The 20241-nt window shown below is 43.7% G+C and overlaps 1 protein-coding gene across 1 annotated transcript in view; it reads right to left on the minus strand.

Moving 5' to 3' along the window:
• hprt1l (hypoxanthine phosphoribosyltransferase 1, like) overlaps positions 1–20241 on the minus strand; it is an 86565-nt gene that overhangs the window by 24626 nt on the left and 41698 nt on the right. The window contains exons 3-4 of the mRNA XM_072279962.1: positions 13584–13767; positions 5906–5971 (exon numbers count right to left, since the gene is read on the minus strand). Of these exons, the coding sequence (XP_072136063.1) occupies positions 5906–5971; positions 13584–13767 (250 nt within the window). The remainder of the gene's footprint in view (positions 1–5905; positions 5972–13583; positions 13768–20241) is intronic.

A 20241-nucleotide genomic window follows, 5' to 3' on the forward strand; every position in this document is an offset into this window, starting at 1 on the left:
TTCTTTCCATCTCCAGAATACGAACCCCGTCCCTACACAGCTGTCGCCAAGTGATACGGTCAGAAACAACCTCCTCCAGGTCCTCGGGTCTGATCTTGCACTTCCTTAAAGCATTCTTCATCTGATCCTTATAGCGCTTCTTCGGCCTTCCAGCTGAGCGTCGACCATGATGTAGCTGATCGTATAACACTCTGTGGAGTAGCTGACATGGGGGGCATCCTTATCACGTGCCCCAGTCACTGCAGCCGACACTGGGTGATCATGGCCTCAATACTTCTGTAATTGGTCTTTACAAGTATTTCAGTGTGAGGCACCCGCTCACGCCAGGTAATTCCCAGGATGCGCTGGGAGCAGCTTATGTGGAGGTGCTCCGAGGACTTGATGTGACAGCTGTAGGTTACCCAAGCTTCACAGCTATAAAGGAGGGTGGTGACACAGACTGCTTGGTATACGGTGACCTTTGGGGAGGGACGAAGGCTCCTGTTCTGAAAGACTCTACGCCGAAGTCTCCCAAAGGAACAGATGTACTTAACAAAGATCAGCACAGCACAGGAATGTGCTTCAGCCCATAACGACACTGCCACGTATGACGTCAAACTAGCCCAATCCTTTCTACCTGAACACAATTCATATCCCTTGTCCCGATCTAAAAGCCTCTTTAGCACCACTATCACATCTGCGAGGTCCAGGATTGCAAGGTAGAAAATGGAAAAAAGATTATTTTTTAAAAAAATGAAGTACTCCATTTTGGTAGACGAGTATTTCAGAGACGCTGACCATCACTCCCGACCTTTAGCACAGCCACGCACAAGGACAGGAATGAATGATATGGGAAAGTATTTAATTGAATTGGCAGCAGCGTAAATTAGGTACAGATGTATTAGGAAAATGCACAGCCAAAATGGGGAGGTTATTTAGGGACCACTTGCATGGTGCTCTGGATAAACAGAGAAAGGAGGGTAGAGTAAAGGAATATCTAATCCAGAGGAAGAAAGAAGCATACTTAAGATTTGGGAAGGGAAGACCAGACACGGTCTGCAAGAGTTATAAAGTGGCCAGGAAAGAGTTAAAGAAGAGACCGAGGAGAGGTTAGAAGGGCACATGAGAAGGCTTTGGTGAATAGGAGAGTAGGATTAAGGATAACGTACATGAAAAACAGAAGGAGGGCTAAAGTAAAGGTTGGAACAATCAGGGACAAAGTTGGTGAGGTGTGATGTTATATGCCTGGAAGATGTCGGGAAGATCCTTAATGAATACTTTGCCTCAGTGTTCACCACGGAATGATGAATCTGAGACCAGTACAGAATCAACTAATGTACTGGATCATGTTGAGGTTAAGAAAGAGGGGATGCTGGAGGCTACTGAAAAAACATCTGGAAATACGTCCCTGGGGCCGGACGGGATATACCTCAGGTTACTCCAGGAAGTGAAGACATTGCTGGGGCATTGACGATGATCTCTGTGTCCAAGAGTAGTAGTACTGAGGATTGAAGGATGGCAAATAGAACACAGAACATAGTACATTAACAGCAGATTACAGGCACTTCAGCCCTTGAAGAGACACTTAAATGACACTTGGATAGGCATGTGGTTGTAAGAAAAATGAAGGGTTATGGGCTGTGTAAAATGTTGGGTTAGATTGATGGTAGTGTAGATTTATAAAGGTTGGCAGAACATCATGGCTGTCAGGCCTGTACTCTGCTCTACTCTTCTGGGTTATATTTTAATGCACTGATAATGACTATTCTATATAAAACATTAAGGAAACCACATTTGGAATACTATGTGCAATTTTGGGTTCCAAAACACAATGTTGAACCAATAGAAATAGAAGCTACTAGAATAACACCTGGTATGAAGTTGAACGACCATAAGATTCTATTTTCATTGGAACAAGAGACATTTGATGGGAGCTGATAAACAATAAGAGATGTTACAGATTAACCAGAAAAAGACAATTTCCAACAACTGAACTGTTGAAAGTTAAAGAGCAGATTTGAATTTTTCAGAAAATATCCTGTGTACATTTTAATTTACAAAGAGCTGTATAATGCTGTGAAAATGAAGAAGACTGTGTGGGTGTTGGTTAACCTGGCAGTTTTATTATGGAGACTTTGGGGAGTTAAGAATGAATGATTGGACCTGGTTGTATCTTTAAGTTTTCCAACTTAAACAAGGTGGTTCTGAAATGTCTGGAATTGCCTGGTGTTTTAAGGCAAGATAGGTTTCTATGAAAAAAAATAACAGCAATCATACAGTAGTTACTTCTGGTGGTTTCTGTAATGAATGAAGATAGAGAGACCAGTTAACTCCAGAATGGAAAGATAATGGTTTATGAGAACTGTTCTTCAAAGGGATTTAGTGAAACCAATCAAGGAGCCTTGTCTAAAAGACTTCGGTTTGAAAACCACGTGAATTTATACCTACAGATGGTTCAGGGAGAGTTGCAGATTTGGAATAAACAGTAGTGTATGGAGTTCATTCAGAAGTGTCAGTAAAAATAAAATTTGCGCAGTCTTAGCTAAGGTTGTGGTCAACTAACCTACCAACCCACACATCTTTGGGATGTGGGAAGAATTATCTCATTATTCCTTTTTTCTTTTACACTATTTATAGAGGAAATAATGTAAAATAAATATATTGTAATTATTATTAATAGTAATTTTAATGTCTTTGTACTAAACTGATCTTGCACAAAAAAAAACAAATTTCAGACATACACTTCAGTAATAATAATTGTCTAGCCCCATCTATCTGCACCTGAACCAGAGCCCCCATTACCACCCTCCCCCATCCATGTATCTATCAAATTTTTCTTAAATCCTGAAATCAAACTGGCATCCACCACTTCTACTGACAGCTCATTTCACACTCCCACCACCCTCATATCCCCCTGAAATATTTTACCTTTCACCTTTGAATCATGACCTCTAGCTCTCGTCTCACCCAAACTCAGTGGAAAAAAAACAGGAGAAAGTCTGCAGATGCTGGAAATCCAAAGCAACACACACACACACACACAATACTGGAGGAACTCGGCAGGGCAGGCAACATCTATGGGAATGAACAAGCTGTCAACTTTACGGGCCGAGATCCTTTTTCAGGACTGAGAAGAAAGGGGAAAGAAGCCAGAATAAAAATGTAACAGGCACGTCAGTGATAATAAACCCAATTTTGATTCTGAAATTGGAGCTCACAGAAGAAACGCACGCAGTCACAGGAAGAACATGCAAACTCCACATGGACAGCATCCGAGGACAGGATTAAATCTGGGTTTCTGGTGCTGTTAAGTGGGCATGTGGCTAAGTGGTTAAGGCATTGGGCTAGCTACCTGAAGGTTGTGAGTTCGAGCCCCAGCCAAGGGAACGTGTTGAGTCCTTGAGCAAGGCACTTAATGACACATCGCTCTGCGACAACACTGGTGCTAAGGTGTATGGGTCCTAATGCCCTTCCCTTGGACAACATTGGTGTCATGGAGAGGGGAGACTTGCAGCATGGGCGACTGCTGGTCTTCCATACAACCTTACCCACGCCTGGAGAGTGAAGACTTTCCAGGCGCAGATCCATGGTCTTGCAAGACTAACGGATGCCTTATAGGTGCTGTTAAGTAATAACTTGACCAGTTGCAGGGAAAATGCAAGCACAACCTTGGACTGCTGTAGAGGCAGTATTGAGAACACATTCATGTGTTCTACAGAGGACCTCCTATTGGAGGAATGACATTTAGTTAATAATTTACACAACTAAATGAAAGAATTGGATTTTACCAGGGAAAAAAAATTTGGACTTAGGCTGCCATCTAGAATAATTACCCCTGAAATTGAGAAATTCATCATATTCTGTACAGAAATAAGGCAACATGATGAAAGGCAGTCTGGGCAAGATGGCTCCATTGAGATCATTGCTTCAACTGAGTTGTTTTATTTTAAGTTCATAGGGATCGTTTTGAGGACAGAGAGGGGAGTTAGAGATCAGGTTAGGGTTTGGGGACAGGTATGTCGGGGAGTTAGTGGTCCAATTAGAGATTAGGGTCAGGGATGTACAAGAGTTATAGGTCAAGCCTGAGTCTAGGTCTCCCTTCTGTGTTCGAAGGCCAGCAACATCGATGGGTGACAAGGACATCCATGGACATCGGGCTGTCCCAGATCAGTTGGTCGCAGGAGACACCAAGGGCTGGTGAGCCGAATAAGCTAGAGATTGAGCCTGGAGTTCAGGGTCCTGTCATCAACTAGTCCAGGCGTCATAGGTTGACAGGAAGTTTGAGAGGAAATTAAAGCTTGATTGCTTAAACCTGGAGGGCTGCCCTAGATTTGGAGTGTCCATGCTTGTGGACGGGAGGGAGGGGGAGAGACAGGGCTGTTGTTGTTTTGACCTGTTGATTTTATGTTCCATGTTGCTCTACTGAGCATTGTGGGTGTGCTATGTTGTCACTGGAATGTATGGCGACACTTATGTCTGCCCACAGTGGATCCTCAGGTGTTTTGATTGCTAACACAAATGATCCATTTTACCATATGTTTTGATGTCCACATGATAAATAAATCTGAATCTGAATGGAGTCAGGAATCTGTCAAGTCCTTGCTCTGTGTGCGCTTCAAGGCATGATGGGATTGAGAGGACAGTGGCAGTGGCAATGTTTCTCCCTGTTGGAGAGTCAAGACCATCGAGGTAAAGTCTTAGGATGAAGAGTCAGCCTCCAAGGATAGAGATGAAGGGGAATTTCATGGTGAACCTTTGGTCTTCTTTGCTCCCATGAGCTGTGGTTGCTCTGGCATTGAGAATTTCAGTGCCAGAATGAGAGCAACAGACATTTGAGGAGGAACAGTGGGAATGGTGATCATTCCTTGAAGTGATTGGATGGTGGAGCAAGCTTTCTTGGTCTGCTTGACCCACTCCTGCTTTTATTTCTCATGAAGAGAGAGCACCTCCATTACAAAAGGAGGCACATCAATGAAGTTAGAGAAACAAAGTTAACGGGAAGACCAGTGGTGGAAGGTGAAGGTGGAGAGGGGAAGGAGCTCAGAATCAGAATCAGGCTTATTATCACTGACAAAGATCATGAAATTGGTTGTTTTGTGGTGACAGTACAATGCAAGACATAAAACAATTTCCAAATTTGAAATAAAAAAAATACAGGCATAGCGAGGCAGTGTTCACAGGTTGATGGACAATTCAGAAATCTGATGCCAGAGATGAAGAAGCTGTTCCTAAAACATTGAGTGTGTCTCTTCAGGCTCCTGTACCCCCTCGTGATAGTAGTAATGAGAAGAGGCTTTGTCCTGGACAGTGAGGACCCTTAATGAAGGACAGTGCCTGTTTGATGATGCCTTTTGAAGATGTCTTCAATGGTGGGAAGGGATGTGCCTGTGATGGAGCTGGCTGAGTTTACAATCGTCTGCAGGCTCTATCCATCCAGGCAGGAGGCTCCGGGGTGCAGAGACATTGGGGGACAATGCACGGGAGAGCAGAGTCAGGAGAATGGAGCAAACAGTCCAGTAAAGCAGTCTGAAGAAATTCAAAGAAAACAGGGCAACATGGTGAGGATCTGCCAACTAGGACAAGAGTTCTAACGATGTGTGGGGGTGGGTACAGGAGGTCATCAAACGGTGAGAGTAACAAGTGAAATCCACAGAAATTTCCTGCACTGGAAATGGTCACTCCATCCATCTTGTTACTTGTGAGAATGAGACTTGCATTGGTAGAGGATAGTTCAAGGATGCATTAAAAAAAAAGCCATCATGGAATTATTAAGTTGAAGGTTATCTTGTTGGAGAAAGAAGTTAACAAAACTGCTTTTACCAGCATTGTTGTATTTGGGGTACCGAATTTCTCCTAGTCTGAAGTGGTACTGACCATCAATGCTTTGCTTAAACCATTCCAGCATCAGTGAGAGAATTATACCTACCTTCCCAGTCAGTGAAGACAGATCATCCCCTCCAATAACTTTCACTTCCTCTGCAGTTTGATCGTTCTATATAATGCACAATAAAACAGTGAGAAGTAATTTTTATTGTGTCAACAACTATCAGAAGAGCTTCACCAGCAATTAATTCTGGTCTCACTTGACATCATTCCAAATCAAGGTAAACTCAGATTTCTGAATGGACAATGAACCCATGAACACCACCTCACATCTTTATTTTGCTCTCTTTTTGCACTACATACACATACATATATAGGAAATGCTCCCACAACCACGTCCAGATCCTGGCCCTCACGTGTGGTTCATCTACTAGCCTGGTGGATCCATTTCTACTACCAGAAGGGGCAAAAGTGGGTTACTGGTACCTTAAAACCAGTCACTTTGGGCAGATGGGGCCCATTTGCCATGGTTGGCAGCTCCATCCAGGATAAGGAAATCTCTGATCTCAAACCTATACGGCCTTGCAGCTGTACCCACTCATGGGGAAGGATTCAGGAGTAACCCCAGAAAAAAAAAAATTGGAGCTGGAGTCCCTAAGGCAGTCCTACATCAAATTCAACACTGACTGGCAACTCCTACCACTGCTGCCAAACTGTATCGGTCTCTGCCATTCTCTTGGATTTATCAGCTGCATGGAGCTGGAGAGCTTGCTACAAGGACAACAGTTTGCTTTCCATATCGTACTGCCCTGGTTTACATATCAAACATAAACAATATCTATATTCAACTGTGACCCATAAAGGCCTCCTGTATATTATACTATATATACTTCTTTATTGCTGCTGAAGAACAAATCTCATGACATTATAATGAACCTGATAACTGTCTCTGGCTCTAATCCACTGTGGGTATTGATACAGTTTTACAATGAGCTGTTTCTATTTTGCTTTATTCCGTTTACGGGATGTGTTGCTCCTGATAACGGCCAACATTTATCACCCGCCCCCAATCACCCACGGGGTTAAGGTGAGCCCCGCACTTGAACTGTGCAGTCCTTCAGCTGAAGGTGCTGCCATTGTGCTGTTGAGTGAGGGATTCAGGGACTCGTTATTTTCACTGAGTCAAGTGAGGAGGAGGGTAGGCAAGTTGCTGGAGAAGGCGCCTGTTTATTCAGTGGCGGTGAGAGCCTTCAGTGTGCATGGGCTGTTCATTTTGTGGATGGTCCAGCAGGGGTGGAGGGTACTGGATGCTTTGCTGGCAAAGTTGGTGACCAGTGGTGTACTTCAGGGATAGGTGTTGCCACCTTTTGTTTGTGATGTCTGGTAACGACTTGATGTGGTACATGTATCGAGTGATCAGTAAGTCTGCAGATGCCTCAAAACTCACAAAATGCTGGAGGAACTCCATAGGTCAGGCAGTATCTATGAAGGGGAATAAAGTGTCAACGTTTCAAGTCAAGACCCTTCACCAGGAATTGAAAGGAAGGGGGAAAAAGCCACAATAAGAAGGTGGGAGGAGGGGAAGACAGGTGATTGGTGAGACCAGCTTAGGAGGACATTGCGTGGGTTGGTGAGGGGGAGGGATGAAGTGAGAAGCGGTGAGGGAGGTTAAGTGGAAGAGGTAAAGGGCTGAGAAAAGAGTCTGACAGGAGGGGACCGTGGACAATGAGAGACAGGGAAAGAGAAGGGGCATCAAAAGGAGGTGATAGGCAAGTGGGGAGAAGAGAAGGGTAAGCAGGGAACTGGAATGGGGAAATGGAAAAGGGAAGAACAGGGGGGAGAATGGGGGGAAAAGAACGGGGGGAGGGGGAAGAACAGAGGGGAGGGGAAGAACAGAGGGGGAGGGGGGAAGAACAGGGTGGGGGGGGGAAGAAATTACTGGAAAGAGAAATCAATGCTTATACCATCAGATCAGAGGCTATCCAGATGAAATATGAGACATCAGTCCTCAAACCTGAGAGTAGCCTCATCATGGCAGTAGAGGAGTAATATGGGAATGGGAAGTTAAATAAAAATGGGTGGCCATCAGGAAAACCCAGCTTATCTGTTGTGGATAGGGAAAGCCACAGCATGTTGTGGATAGGGAAAGCCACAGCAGGATGTGGATCAGATGGAAAGTTTGATGGAGGTGTTCGAAAGTTTTTTTGGGTTGGAGGTATGTGGGTGTGCAGGGAAGGGTCTTGTTTGGCTATTGTTTTGCTGATTGCTGCTGCTGCTTGCATTGTTCTGCTGAACACTGTGGGCATGCTCCCTTGGTGCTGGAACGTGAGGCAACACTTACTGTCTGCCTCCAGCACATCCCCAAGTGTGATGGCTGCTAACACAAATCGACGCATTTCACTGTATGTTTCAATGTAGATGCAATAAATGAATTTGAATCAGAATCTGATTAGGTCCAGCAATGATGAAGGAATGATGTTAAGAACCTTCAGGTGTCCCCCTGTGCTTCAAGCCTCGTCTTTCTTGGTGCTGGGTCTGTGAAGGGTTTTTGACAAGCTCCCGCGGTGCATTCTGAAGAAGACACAAATTACAACCAGTGGTGGAGCAAATAAGTGTTTAAGGGGGTTGACAGGGTCCATGTTTACCCAGCATAATGTTGAGTGCTACTGGAACTATACTCATAAAAACAAGAGGCTCTGCAGATGCTGGAAATCCAGTGCAAACATACAAAATGCTGGAGGAACCTAGAAGGTCAGGCAACCTCTATGGAAAGGAATAAACAGTCAATATTTCAGGCCCAGATTCTTTATCTGAGAATATACTCATTCAGCTAAGTAGAAAACATTCCATCATGTTACTGATGTTCCTCATAGCTGCTGTAAAGGTTTTCGGGAATCAGGAGGCAAGTTATCAGCAGATTGCTGTTCACATTTCTATAGTTCCTAAAGATACATTTGGCAGTAGTCCATGTGTTCCCTCATCTATATTTAACAAGTTATTACCTCAAAACAAATGCAATATTTAAGCTAATGAATTCAAAGTTGGGCATTAATGATATCTCAAGGGCACACGTCAGCCAGATGGCTCATTTGATGGGAACCGTGTGTAAATGTGCTGTACAGACATGCAAGGCACTGGTCCATTACCCAGTCCGAACATCATCAAACAACAGGGCAAAGTAACTGCAGAAATGGTACAATTGGCCTCAAGTCATTCTGGGCCAGGGGACACAAGAACAGATGAAACAGGAGCAGGAGTTGGCCATCTGGCCCATTGAGCCTACCCTGCTATTCAATTTAATCATGGCTGATCTGGCTGTTATGCAAGCCCAATCTACCCGCCTTTTCCCCACAACTCTAAACTCCCTTGCTATGCAGAAATTTATCTAACTGTGCTTTAAGTATATTTAACGAGGTAGCCTCTGCTGCTTCTGCGTGCAGAGAATTTCACAGATTCACTACTCTCTGGGAAAAGCAATTTCTCCTCATTTCAGTACGTTGAGGTTATGCCTCTAGTTCTGGTCACATTTTTAAAGATTAGCTTTATTTGCCACACCTCTATTCAAATACACAGTGAAATGTGTTGTTGGCGTCACCGACCAACACAGCCCAAGAATGTGCTGGGAGGCTGACCTGCAAGTGTCACCAGCATAGTATGCCCACAGCACACTTACCCAAAATAGTATGCCTTTTGAATATGAGAGGAAAGTGGAGGACCCAGAGGAACCCCGTGCAAACCCCTTACAGGCAGGAGGAATTGAACCCTGATCTTAGAGCTGGTGCTGGTTTAAAGGTTTCAAGGAATCGGGAGGCAATCATGCTGACCACTCTGTTCCTGTACCATCCACTTACTAGTGGAAACAATTTTCCTTCCTCCATCTTATCTATCCCTTTCACAGAGTCATAGAACAGTACAGCACAGACACAGAGCCTTTGGCCCTTCCAGTCCATGTCAAACTATTAATCTGCCTAGTACCATTAACCTGCTCCTAGATCATAGCTCTCCATACCCCTCCCAACCATGTACCTATCCAAATTTCTCTTAAATGTTGAAATCGAATTTGCCACTTCCACTGGCAGCTCATTCCATATTCTCACTACCCTCTGAGCAAAGAGGTTCTCATCATGGTCCCCTTAAACATTTCACCCATCACCCTAAACACATCACCTCTAGTTCTAGTCTCACATAACCTCAATGGGAGAAAAAAAAAGCCTGCTTGCATTTACCCTATTTATACCCTCATAATTTTGTAAACCTCTATCAAATTTCCCTGATCTTACATTTTTATTATTTTATATAAGCTCATATGTTTTTGCAAGATTCCCTCTCATTTTTCTGAATTAACACGAGTAAGATCATAGATGACTCAAACTCTCCGTATAGGCTAACCCCCTCATCTCCAGAATCAACTCCTCTGCACTGCCAATGTATCATTCCTCAATAAGCAGATCAGAACTGCACGCAGTACTCCAGGAAAGGGAGACTTAAAAAAAAATCTTACTATGAACATTATTCAGTCACACCTCCTGGGAAATAGACGCATGATATTATCATTGTTACACTCAGTGGCCACTTTATTAGGCACACCTGCTTGTTAATGCCAATATCTAATCAGCCAATCAAGTGGCAGCAACTCAATTTTTTTTTAAAAGCATGCAGACATGGTTAAGAGGTTCAATTGTTGTTCAGACCAAACAACAGAATAGGGAAGAAATGTGATCTAAGTGACTTTGACTGTAGATGCTAGATGGGGTGGTTTGACCATCTCAGAAACTGATCTCCTGGGATTTTCATGCACAATCATCTCTAGAGCTGACAAGAGAATGGTGCAAAAATAAATCCAGCGAGCTGTAGTTCTGTGGGTGAAACATCTTGTTAATGAGAGAGGTCAGAGGAAAATGGCCAGACTGGTTCAAGCTGACAGGAAGATGACAGTAACTCAATTAACTACACGTTACAACAGTGGTGTGCAGAAGAGCATCTCTGAATGCACAACACGTCGAAGCTTGAAGTGGATGGGCTACAGCTGCAGAAAACCACACCGGGTTCCACTCCTGTACCTAATAAAGTGGCCACTGAGTGTAACATCTAGACATTTGATGTAACTGCTCCTTACAGTGCAGTAGCTTACATTTCCCGGGCACAGGTAAAGAATGGCCACCTGACCAAGGCATGCTTCCAGTATAACAACCCAACAGGTGGCCATTCAGGCCAACAGATCCATGCCAGCTCCCAGGAGAGTTCCATAAACCCTTCTGCATTTTCCCCGTGCCCCTGTGATTTATTCCCCCGATACACACCCATCTCTCCTTTTGACTCTTTGTGGCACAAACCTACAGTCACAGTGGCTAAGGAGCCCAGCAGCAGATCCTCAAGATGCAGGAGGAAGCCAGAATACCCACAAGATCACGGTATCAACTTCACAAGGTCCAGAGGTCAGGATTGAACCCGGATCCCTAGTGCTGCTGTGACAAAATTACAAAATTATGAGGGGTTTAGGCAGGGTGAATACTTGCAGATGTTTGCCTCTCAGGTTGGGTGAGAATGGAATCAGAGGTCATGGGTTTAGGGTAAAATGGGAAATATTCAAGGGGAATCTGAGGGGGATCTTCTTCACTCAGATGGTGGTGGAGCTGTCAGTGAAAGTGGTGGATATTCGGTTAATTGTAATAGTTAAGAGAAATTTGGACAAATACATGGATTGGAAGGGAATGGAGACATATGGTCCAGGTGGATATAGATTGGATAGGGAGAAGATCAGGTTGGCATGGACCAGATGGGCCGAAGGGCTGATTTTGTGCTGTAGTGCTCTACAACTATTATCCTTCTCTCCCGGCTGAAGTTCATTAACCTCTGCTCACTTACCAGTCCCCAAAACCCTAGCATCCGTCTTTGACAGATGGCCCAGATGCTACCGCAACCACTCAGGCAACACACTTAACCCCATTCTAGCACTGCATCCTGTGCTGCAGCCTCTTCCTAGGGTAGAGGAAGCAATGACTAACCATCTGACTGATTCTGGGTGGAGACCCATTGGAGAAACAAAACCACGTGACACTGGGGAAATCGGGGCACATTCGGAGCCATTCTCTCTGGTGCCGTAATGCCTGGACATCCTATTCCATTAAATATCAGGGAGCACAGTGACTAGAATCCAGATACTGGCACCTTGAGATCCATTGCCAACACTTGCTATTCCATTGTACACTGCAGCTTTGAACAGGCCACCTGCACCAATACAAAAATAGTCAGAAGCAAAGTGGACACAGTCCCTGGATTATGTAAGGGTTCGACTCCTGAGGACTGCCAGTAATCTAATTTCTCTTCAAGTCAGAAACATCCATGTTAGAGCACAGAGTTAAAAATCAATACAGCAGGAGAAAAGGGCCTTCAGCCGATCTGGTCCATGCTGATTGTAACATCCTCCCTGCTAGCCCCAGTTGCCTGCATTCGGCTCATAAACCCACCAAACCCCCTGCAATTTAAGTACCTACTGAAATGCTTCTTAGCAACTGCCTTAGCAACTTCCCTTGGCAGCTCATTCCAGGCACTCACTAACCTCAGTGTGAAGAAGTTACCTCTTGGTTTTCTTAAATCTCTCCCCTCTTATCTCATCCCTGTGCCCTCTAGTTTCGGACTCTGCAACTCTGGGGAAAAGACTGTCCACCTTATTTGTAAACCTCACAATATTATGAACTTCTACGAGGTCATCTCTCATTCCCCTGCGCTCCAGGGAATAAAGATGCAGCATAGCCAACCTCTCCCTGTAACTCAGGCCCTTGAGCACGGTAGCATAAGGGTTTAGTGTAACACTTTACAATGCCAGCAATCAGAAGATCAGGGTTCAATTCCTGACAGTGTCGGTAAGGAGTTTGTACGTTCTCCCTGTGACTGTATGTATTTCCTCCTAGTGCACCGGCTTGCTCCCACATTCCAAAAACGTATAGGTTAGTGCTGTGGGTATTCTATATCAGCGGCGGAAGTACGGTTACACTTGCGGGCTTACCCCAGCACATTCACAGACTGTGTTGGTCATTGACTCTAAAGGCACATTTTACTGTATATTTCGATGACATACAAATAAAGCTAATCTTCCCACCCCCTTGTCCCTCTCTCATGTTATCTCCTTGCCCGCCCATTGCCTCCTTCTAGTGTTCCTCCTCCCCCTCCTTTCTTATTTCTTCCATGGCCTTCTGTCTCTTTCATCAACCAACTTCCTAGCTCTTTGCCACATTCCCCTCCCCCCACCAAGTTTCAACTATTACCTGGCATTACTCTCTCCCCTCCCACCCACCTTTCAAATCTACTCCTCAGCTTTTTCCTCTCCAGTCCTGCCACAGGGTTTCAGCCCAAAATGTCGACTGTACTTCCCCCCCCCCATTGATGCTGCCTGGCCTGCTGAGTTCCTCCAGCATTTTGTGTGTGTTGCTTGGATTTCCAGCATCTGCAGACTTTCTCTGGTTTCTAATCTTTAGCCTTTCCAGGTAGCATCCTCGAAAATCTCTTCTGCATCCTTCCCAGTTTGACAATATCTTTCCTATAACAGGGTGCCCAACATTATACAACTATTTTCTATAATAACCTCTCTATATACACTGCTATAAGTCACTTCATTGTATTATTGACCCATAATCTACCTATAATTCAGTTATTAAATGAATACCATGACATATTTTTGATTACCATATTGAAAACTACTTTTCAACTGTCTGGGAGAATTTGGATAAGATCAGATGTCCGCACGCCAAGTTATTCCTAATCCAGGAAGCCGCTGTACTTACGCAGTAACTCTTCAACCTGATGAAATCAATAGTCATTGGGAGTGACTCTTCCTGGTTCCTGTTCAGAGCCTTGATGTAGTCCAACAGATCAGCAAAGAACTTGTAACCCCCCTTCAGTACACAAAGCACCACGATGTGATCGCCGCCCATATCCTTCATTATATCTCTGGCTAGCCGCTCGGTCCTTTTGCAAAGAGAAAGAACAAATAGGTAATTATTGCCAAATGGCACTGGGCCCCCATACAACACCAGCTCATGTACCAAACCTAGCTTCAGATGGTATGGTGACATGACGGTTAAATTACTGGATCAGTAAGCCAGAGGTCTATGGGTCAGAAGCAGAAGACAAGCCCACTGTTTGCTATAGTTTTGAATAAGGAGAGGTGATCGCATGGAAATCTGCAAAATGAGCAGCACGTTAGCATAATGCAATGCACGTACCAGCAATTGGGGTTCAATTCCCACCACTGTAGGGAGTTAGGATGTTCTTTCCATGACCTTATGGGTCTCCTTATTGGTACTTCAGTTTCCTCCCACATTCCAAAGACACACGGGTTAAGGTTAATAAGTTGCGTGCATGCTACGTTGGCGCCAAAAGCATGGTGACACTTGCGGGCTCCCCCCAGCACATATTTGGACTGTGATAGTCATTGACTTAAATTATATATTAAACTGTAGGCATTGACTTTATATGTAACAAATAAAGCTAATCTATAAATCTATAATTCCCACTGAGCTGTCAGAGTGAGACACTTCCCCAGAACGAGTCGTCTAGAAATTAGGATCATATTTTCAGAATACAGAGTTTGTCATTTTGACTGAGCTGAGGCGAAGATTCCTCACCCACAAAGTGGTGGAACCTTAGGTTCTCTACACTAGAGTTTCAGTTCAGTCCATCACAGATAAAGCCCTCCCCAGCATTGATCAAATCTAGATGGAGTGTTGTTGCAGGAGAGCAGCATCCATCATCAAGGACCCCCACCATCCAGGCCATGTTCTCTTCTCACTTCTGCCATCAGGGAGGAGGTACAGGAGCCTCTGGACACACACCACCAGGACAGTTATTACCCTTTAACTATCAGGCTCTTGAACCAGAGGGGATAACTTCATGCAACTTTATTCAACCCAACATTGAATTGTTCTTACCACCTATGGAATCACTTTCAAGGCCTTTTCATCTCTTGTTTTGATATTTATTGCTCATTATTTTTGTTTCTTTGTATTTTCTGTGAACAGCCACAAGTAAATGAATCTCAAGGTTGCATATGATGATTTCCTGATAGTAATGGAACGTGGGGATAATGCAGGATAATGGAGCCAAGCTGCAAGGTCAACCATGATGTTAATGAATTGTGATCAGACTCTAAGGTTTGGGTGCATGACTCATTCTCCTTATTTTTATGTCAAGACACAGAGACAATTCGTATTAAAGCAGTAGCTGGGTGAAGTTAATTAAATGAGTCTGGAATAAAAAGACAAATTTGCTTAAGAAATAATATCCAACATGCAATGAAAAAACTAATTCTATTCCTCCCCAAGGATACAGATAAGTCATTTAGCCCAAGAATATTTATATCATTTTTGACATATCAGTCAATGCACTTATTCACGCAAAATCTTGTAAGGTACTTCTCTGCTTCTGGTTTGTCACACATTGTAAGACCATAAGACAAGGGAGCAGAATTAGGCCATTCGTCCTATTGAGACCAGTCTACCATCTGATCATGACTCACTTAATTTTCCCTCTCAACCCCTTTTCCTACCTTCTCCTCATAACCTTTAATATCCTTGCGATGGTTTTTATAACATCCACCCGCACCACACCACTGCCACTGTTAGAACTAGTAATTGGTCAATTACTGTCATCAATCATAGTAGCGTAGCATAGCAATGCTATTACAGTTTAGGGTGGAGTTCAGAGTTCAATGCTGATGTCGCCTGCAAGAAGTTCATACATTCTTCCTATGACCGCATGGGTTTCCTCTGGGTGCTCTGGTTTCCTCCCACATTCCAAGGAATACCAGTTAGCAGGTTAATTGGTCATTGTAAATTATCCTGTGACTAAGCTAGGCATAAATCAGTGAGTTGCTAGGCAATGTGGTTCGTTGGTCCGGAAGAACTTGTTCTGCACTGTACCTCTAAATAAAAATGAAATAACATGTACTGAGATGTGCATGTACTGTTATGATCAGAGATTAAGGGAGCTAGGGCTTTATTCTTTGGAGAGAAGGAGGATGAGAGGAGACATGATAGAGGTGTACAAGATAATAAGAGGAATAGATAGAGTGGATAGCCAGCGCCTCTTTCCCAGGGCACCACTGCTCGATACAAGAGGATATGGCTTTAAGATAAGGGGTAGGAAGTTCAAGGGGGATATTACAGGAAGGTTTTTTACTCAGAGAGTGGTTGGTGCGTGGAATGCACTGCCTGAGTCAGTGGTGGAGGCAGATACACTAGTGAAGTTTAAGAGACTACTAGACAGGTATACGGAGGAATTTAAGGTGGGGGGTTATATGGGAGACAGGGTTTGAGGGTCGGCACAACATTGTGGGCCGAAGTGCCTGTACTGTGCTGTACTATTCTATGTTCTATGAGATGTCTGCATGCTATCCAGATAGATTCCATATTCAAGTACATCAAAGTAGTGCAAAAGGAATAAAAATGGCAGAATGTAGAAAATGCAGCGCTGATAGACAAATAAAGTGCAAATGATACAAGATAGATTGAAAGATCGAGCACTTAAGTTCAAGTTCAATTGTCGTTCAACCATACACGAGTACAGCCAAACGGAACAGTGCTTCTCCAGGGCCAAGCTGCAAAACACAGTACAAGCAGCACATAGCACATATAGTTACGATAGCAGAAAGGCAGAATCACAAAAAAAAATTAAATATCCCTGAGTGGCATGGCCTGTACATTGATGATGCATGGGGTGTTCCCTTAGTCCAGTTTGTCTTCCACCGAGCACAAGCAAACACTGGAGGGCAGCTCTGAGCAATCATACAAGAATTCCTTATAACAATGGGATAAGGCCATCCTTGATTATGCTAGCTGGTTTCCAGCGGGATATGTATACGGAGTCAATGGCAGAGCGGCCGGTGAGTGTGATAGACTGTGATGTCTGTGTTCACAGCTTTCTGTAATTTCCTGCAGCCTGGAGCAGTGGAGTTGCCAAGTCAAGCTGTGATGCAGCCATCTCCTTCAGTTCCGACTGCACATGCTTGTCCAGCTACTGCCTGCACAATTCTCAGTATAAAAGGAGTATGGAGGAGGAGAAGATGGCAGCGTGACGGCAGCGTGCACGGCCACTTCGGTGGCAATGTCTGTTATCTGTCAAGTAGGGGACCATGCACAATTCTGATTTGATGGAGACGGATGTGAGAGCACGGAGGAACATCTGGAAAACTTCCGAAATGCCTGCTTCGCTGCCGCTGCTGCTGTGTGGTAACCGGAATCTCCGGAGTAGAAGGCCCCCGAATCCTCGGCTTTGCGTGTTTCAGCGGCCGGGACGAGGTCGAAGGCGCTCGGCAGAGGATGGCGCTCGGGAGGCTGTATCGGAGAGGCTGGTCGGAGGCTCGAAGTTTTCGGACGGGTGGACTCTGTGTCGGCCGTGGTCGGCTGCTTCCAAGGCATCGGCAAGTTGACAGTGCCTGGAGGTTTACAGCAGGGAGTTTCTCCCTTTTGCCGCCTGCTATCGGGGACTCAGGAATCATCGACTCGAGGACTTTTGAGATTTTATTTACCGTGCCCATGGTTTGTTCTTCATCAAATTATGGCATTGCTTTGCACTGCTGTAACTATATGTTATAATTATGTGGTTCTGTCAGTGTGTTAGTCTTTGGTTTGTCCTGTTTTCTGTGATATCACTCCAGAGAAACATTGTATCATTTCTTTAGGCATGTATGCATTTCTAAATGACAATAAAAGAGGACTGAATGTTCTCATAATCTAACATTGCTTTAACTGCCTTTCAGAACAAACAAGAGCATTTTTCTTTGCTTCAATAAACTTCCAAGTGAAAAACATCTCCTCCAACTTCTGCCTTCAACCTACTAATGGCTTCTCTTGAGTTAATGATCCTTGTTACTGATTCACCACATCAGTGCTTCACGACCTACCCTTTCAGTGTTGGACCACTATTCAACACCATTCAGTTCTCAATTAGGGAGAATAAACACACAACAGGCTTTTCACCCCCTCCTGCCTGTTCCAGAGCTTTTATGCTTGATATTTTTCTTCCCTCATGCATTTCTTAGGTCTGTGTCTCTTAAAGCCACGGTAGAATAGCAGTTAGTACGATGCTATTACAGCTCAGTGCGTTCCAGGGTTGGGTGTTCAATTCCGGTGCCATTCCATAAGGAGTCTCCGCACATCCTCCCCGTGGAATGCATGGGTTTTCTCTGGTTTCCTCCCACAATGCAAAGACATACCGGGTAGGTTAATTGGTCATTGTCAATTGCTCTGAGATGAGGGCTTGGGTTAATCGGGATTGCTGAAGCCATGTGGCTCAAAGGACCTACTTCGTGGCATATCGCTAAATAAATAAACAAAATGAAATCCCCACTGGCAAGAATCCAATTAATTATTAATTGAATTATTAATGGTTTCAAGATGTTGGTGAGGCTACGCTTGCAATAGCGTGTTCAGCTTTAGCCATTAGGCCGGAATGAGCGGGGAGGAAGATGCTGTCCGACTTGCTGCATTCCTCCAGCATTTTCTGTGTGCGCCTTGGATTTCCAGCATCTGCAGACTTTCTCGAGGAGGTGATAGGTGAAGCCAGGGGGGGTGTGAAAGGTAAAGGACTGGAGAGGAAGGAATCTGACAGGAGAGGAGAGTGGACCTTTGAAAGGAGGAGGGGCACCAGGGGGAGGTGATAGGCAGGTAGATTAGAGATTAGAAACCAGAGTGGGGAATAGAAAAATGGAGTGGGAGGGAAATTAAGAGATTATGTAAAATCTTATCAAATTCCTCTACAATTTATTCTTTACCTCAAACATTCAAAAGGTTTACTCAGATGAGAGATATTCTTTACAGGTCATTATTGGCTCTTCCTAAGTGCCAAGAGAAATCTTAATTGCAGTCTCACCTTTACAATGGATGCCAAGCTATCAGTTGCATTATTTCCTAACTCCCCATTCTCAGGTTAACAATAAAAAAGTGGTTGTTGCAACAAGCTTGTCAAGAAGCTTCTCCTCTCACATGAATTGTTTCACTAATTCCAAGTTCCTATACTTGTTACCAAACTTTGCATCATTCCTGGCAAGCTTTGTGTGAACCTTCTGCAGGTGGCAAAAGGCTTGCAATTGTGTATAATATCTCAACTGCAGCGCAATACATTTCTTGCTGAAAGTCAACGAACAAGAGATTCTGTAGATACTGGAAATCTTGAAAAACAAACACACACACACACACACACACACACACACACACACAGTGTTGGAGTAACTCAGCAAGTCAGGCAGCCTATGGAGGGAAATAGATTAGATTATTAGATTAGATTAGATTATGAGGACATGCAGTCCTCTTTTATTGTCATTTAGTAATGCATGCATTAAGAAATGATACAATATTCTTCCGGTGTGATATCACAAAAACACAGGACAGACCAAGACTGAAAAAACCAACAAAACCACATAATTCTAACATATAGTTACAACAGCGCAACAATACCATAACTTGATGAAGAACAGTCCATGGCACAGTAAAAAGTTCAAAGTTTCTCAAAAATAAACAGTGAATCTCAGGGTTGTATACAATGATACATACAGTTGAAGTCAGAAGTTTACATACACCTTAGCCAAATACATTTAAACTCAGTTTTTCACAATTTCCAACATTTAATCCTAGAAAACATTCCCTGTCTTATTTCAGTTAGGATCACTACTTTACTATAAGAATGTGAAATGTCAGAATAATAGTAGAGAGAATGATTTATTTCAGCTCTTATTTCTTTCATCACTTTCCCAGTGGGTCAGAAGTTTACATACACTTTGTTAGTATTTGGTAGCATTGCCTTTAAATTATTTAACTTGGGTCAAACATTTTGGATGGCCTTCCACAAGCTTCTCACAGTAAGTTGCTGAAATTTTGTTCCATTCCTCCTGACAGAACTGGTGTAACTGAGTCAGGTTTGTAGGCCTCCTTGTTCGTACACGCTTTTTCAGTTCTGCCCACAAATTTTCTGTCAGATTGAGATGCTTTTTTAAGACATGCTTTAAGACATGATTGAGATGCTTTTTTAAGACATGCTTTTTTAATTTTGAATGATGCAGATTATTGGCCAATATGAAACATTTCAAATTGATAACTGGCCTCAAAACTCACAGAAACTTTATTAACGAGATGGTTGGTGCTGAACTTCTATATACTGAAAAATATGATATATTAGTAACACACATAAAATGCTGATGGAACTCAGCAGATCAGGCAGCATCGATAGAAATGAATAAACATTGATGTTTCCAATCAAGACTGGAAAAGAATGGGAAAGACTGGAAAAGAATATTTCGGATCAGGACTGGAAAAGAATGGGGAAAGTGGGTGGGGGAAGGAGGTCAAACTGGAAGATGACGGATGAAGCCAGGTGGGTGGGGGAGGGGACATGAAGCAAGAATCTAGGAAGTGATAAGTAGAAAAGACAAAAGGGCTGGAGAAGAAA

The sequence above is a fragment of the Mobula birostris genome, chromosome 15, assembly GCF_030028105.1.
Source record: "Mobula birostris isolate sMobBir1 chromosome 15, sMobBir1.hap1, whole genome shotgun sequence".
NCBI lineage: Eukaryota > Metazoa > Chordata > Chondrichthyes > Myliobatiformes > Myliobatidae > Mobula > Mobula birostris.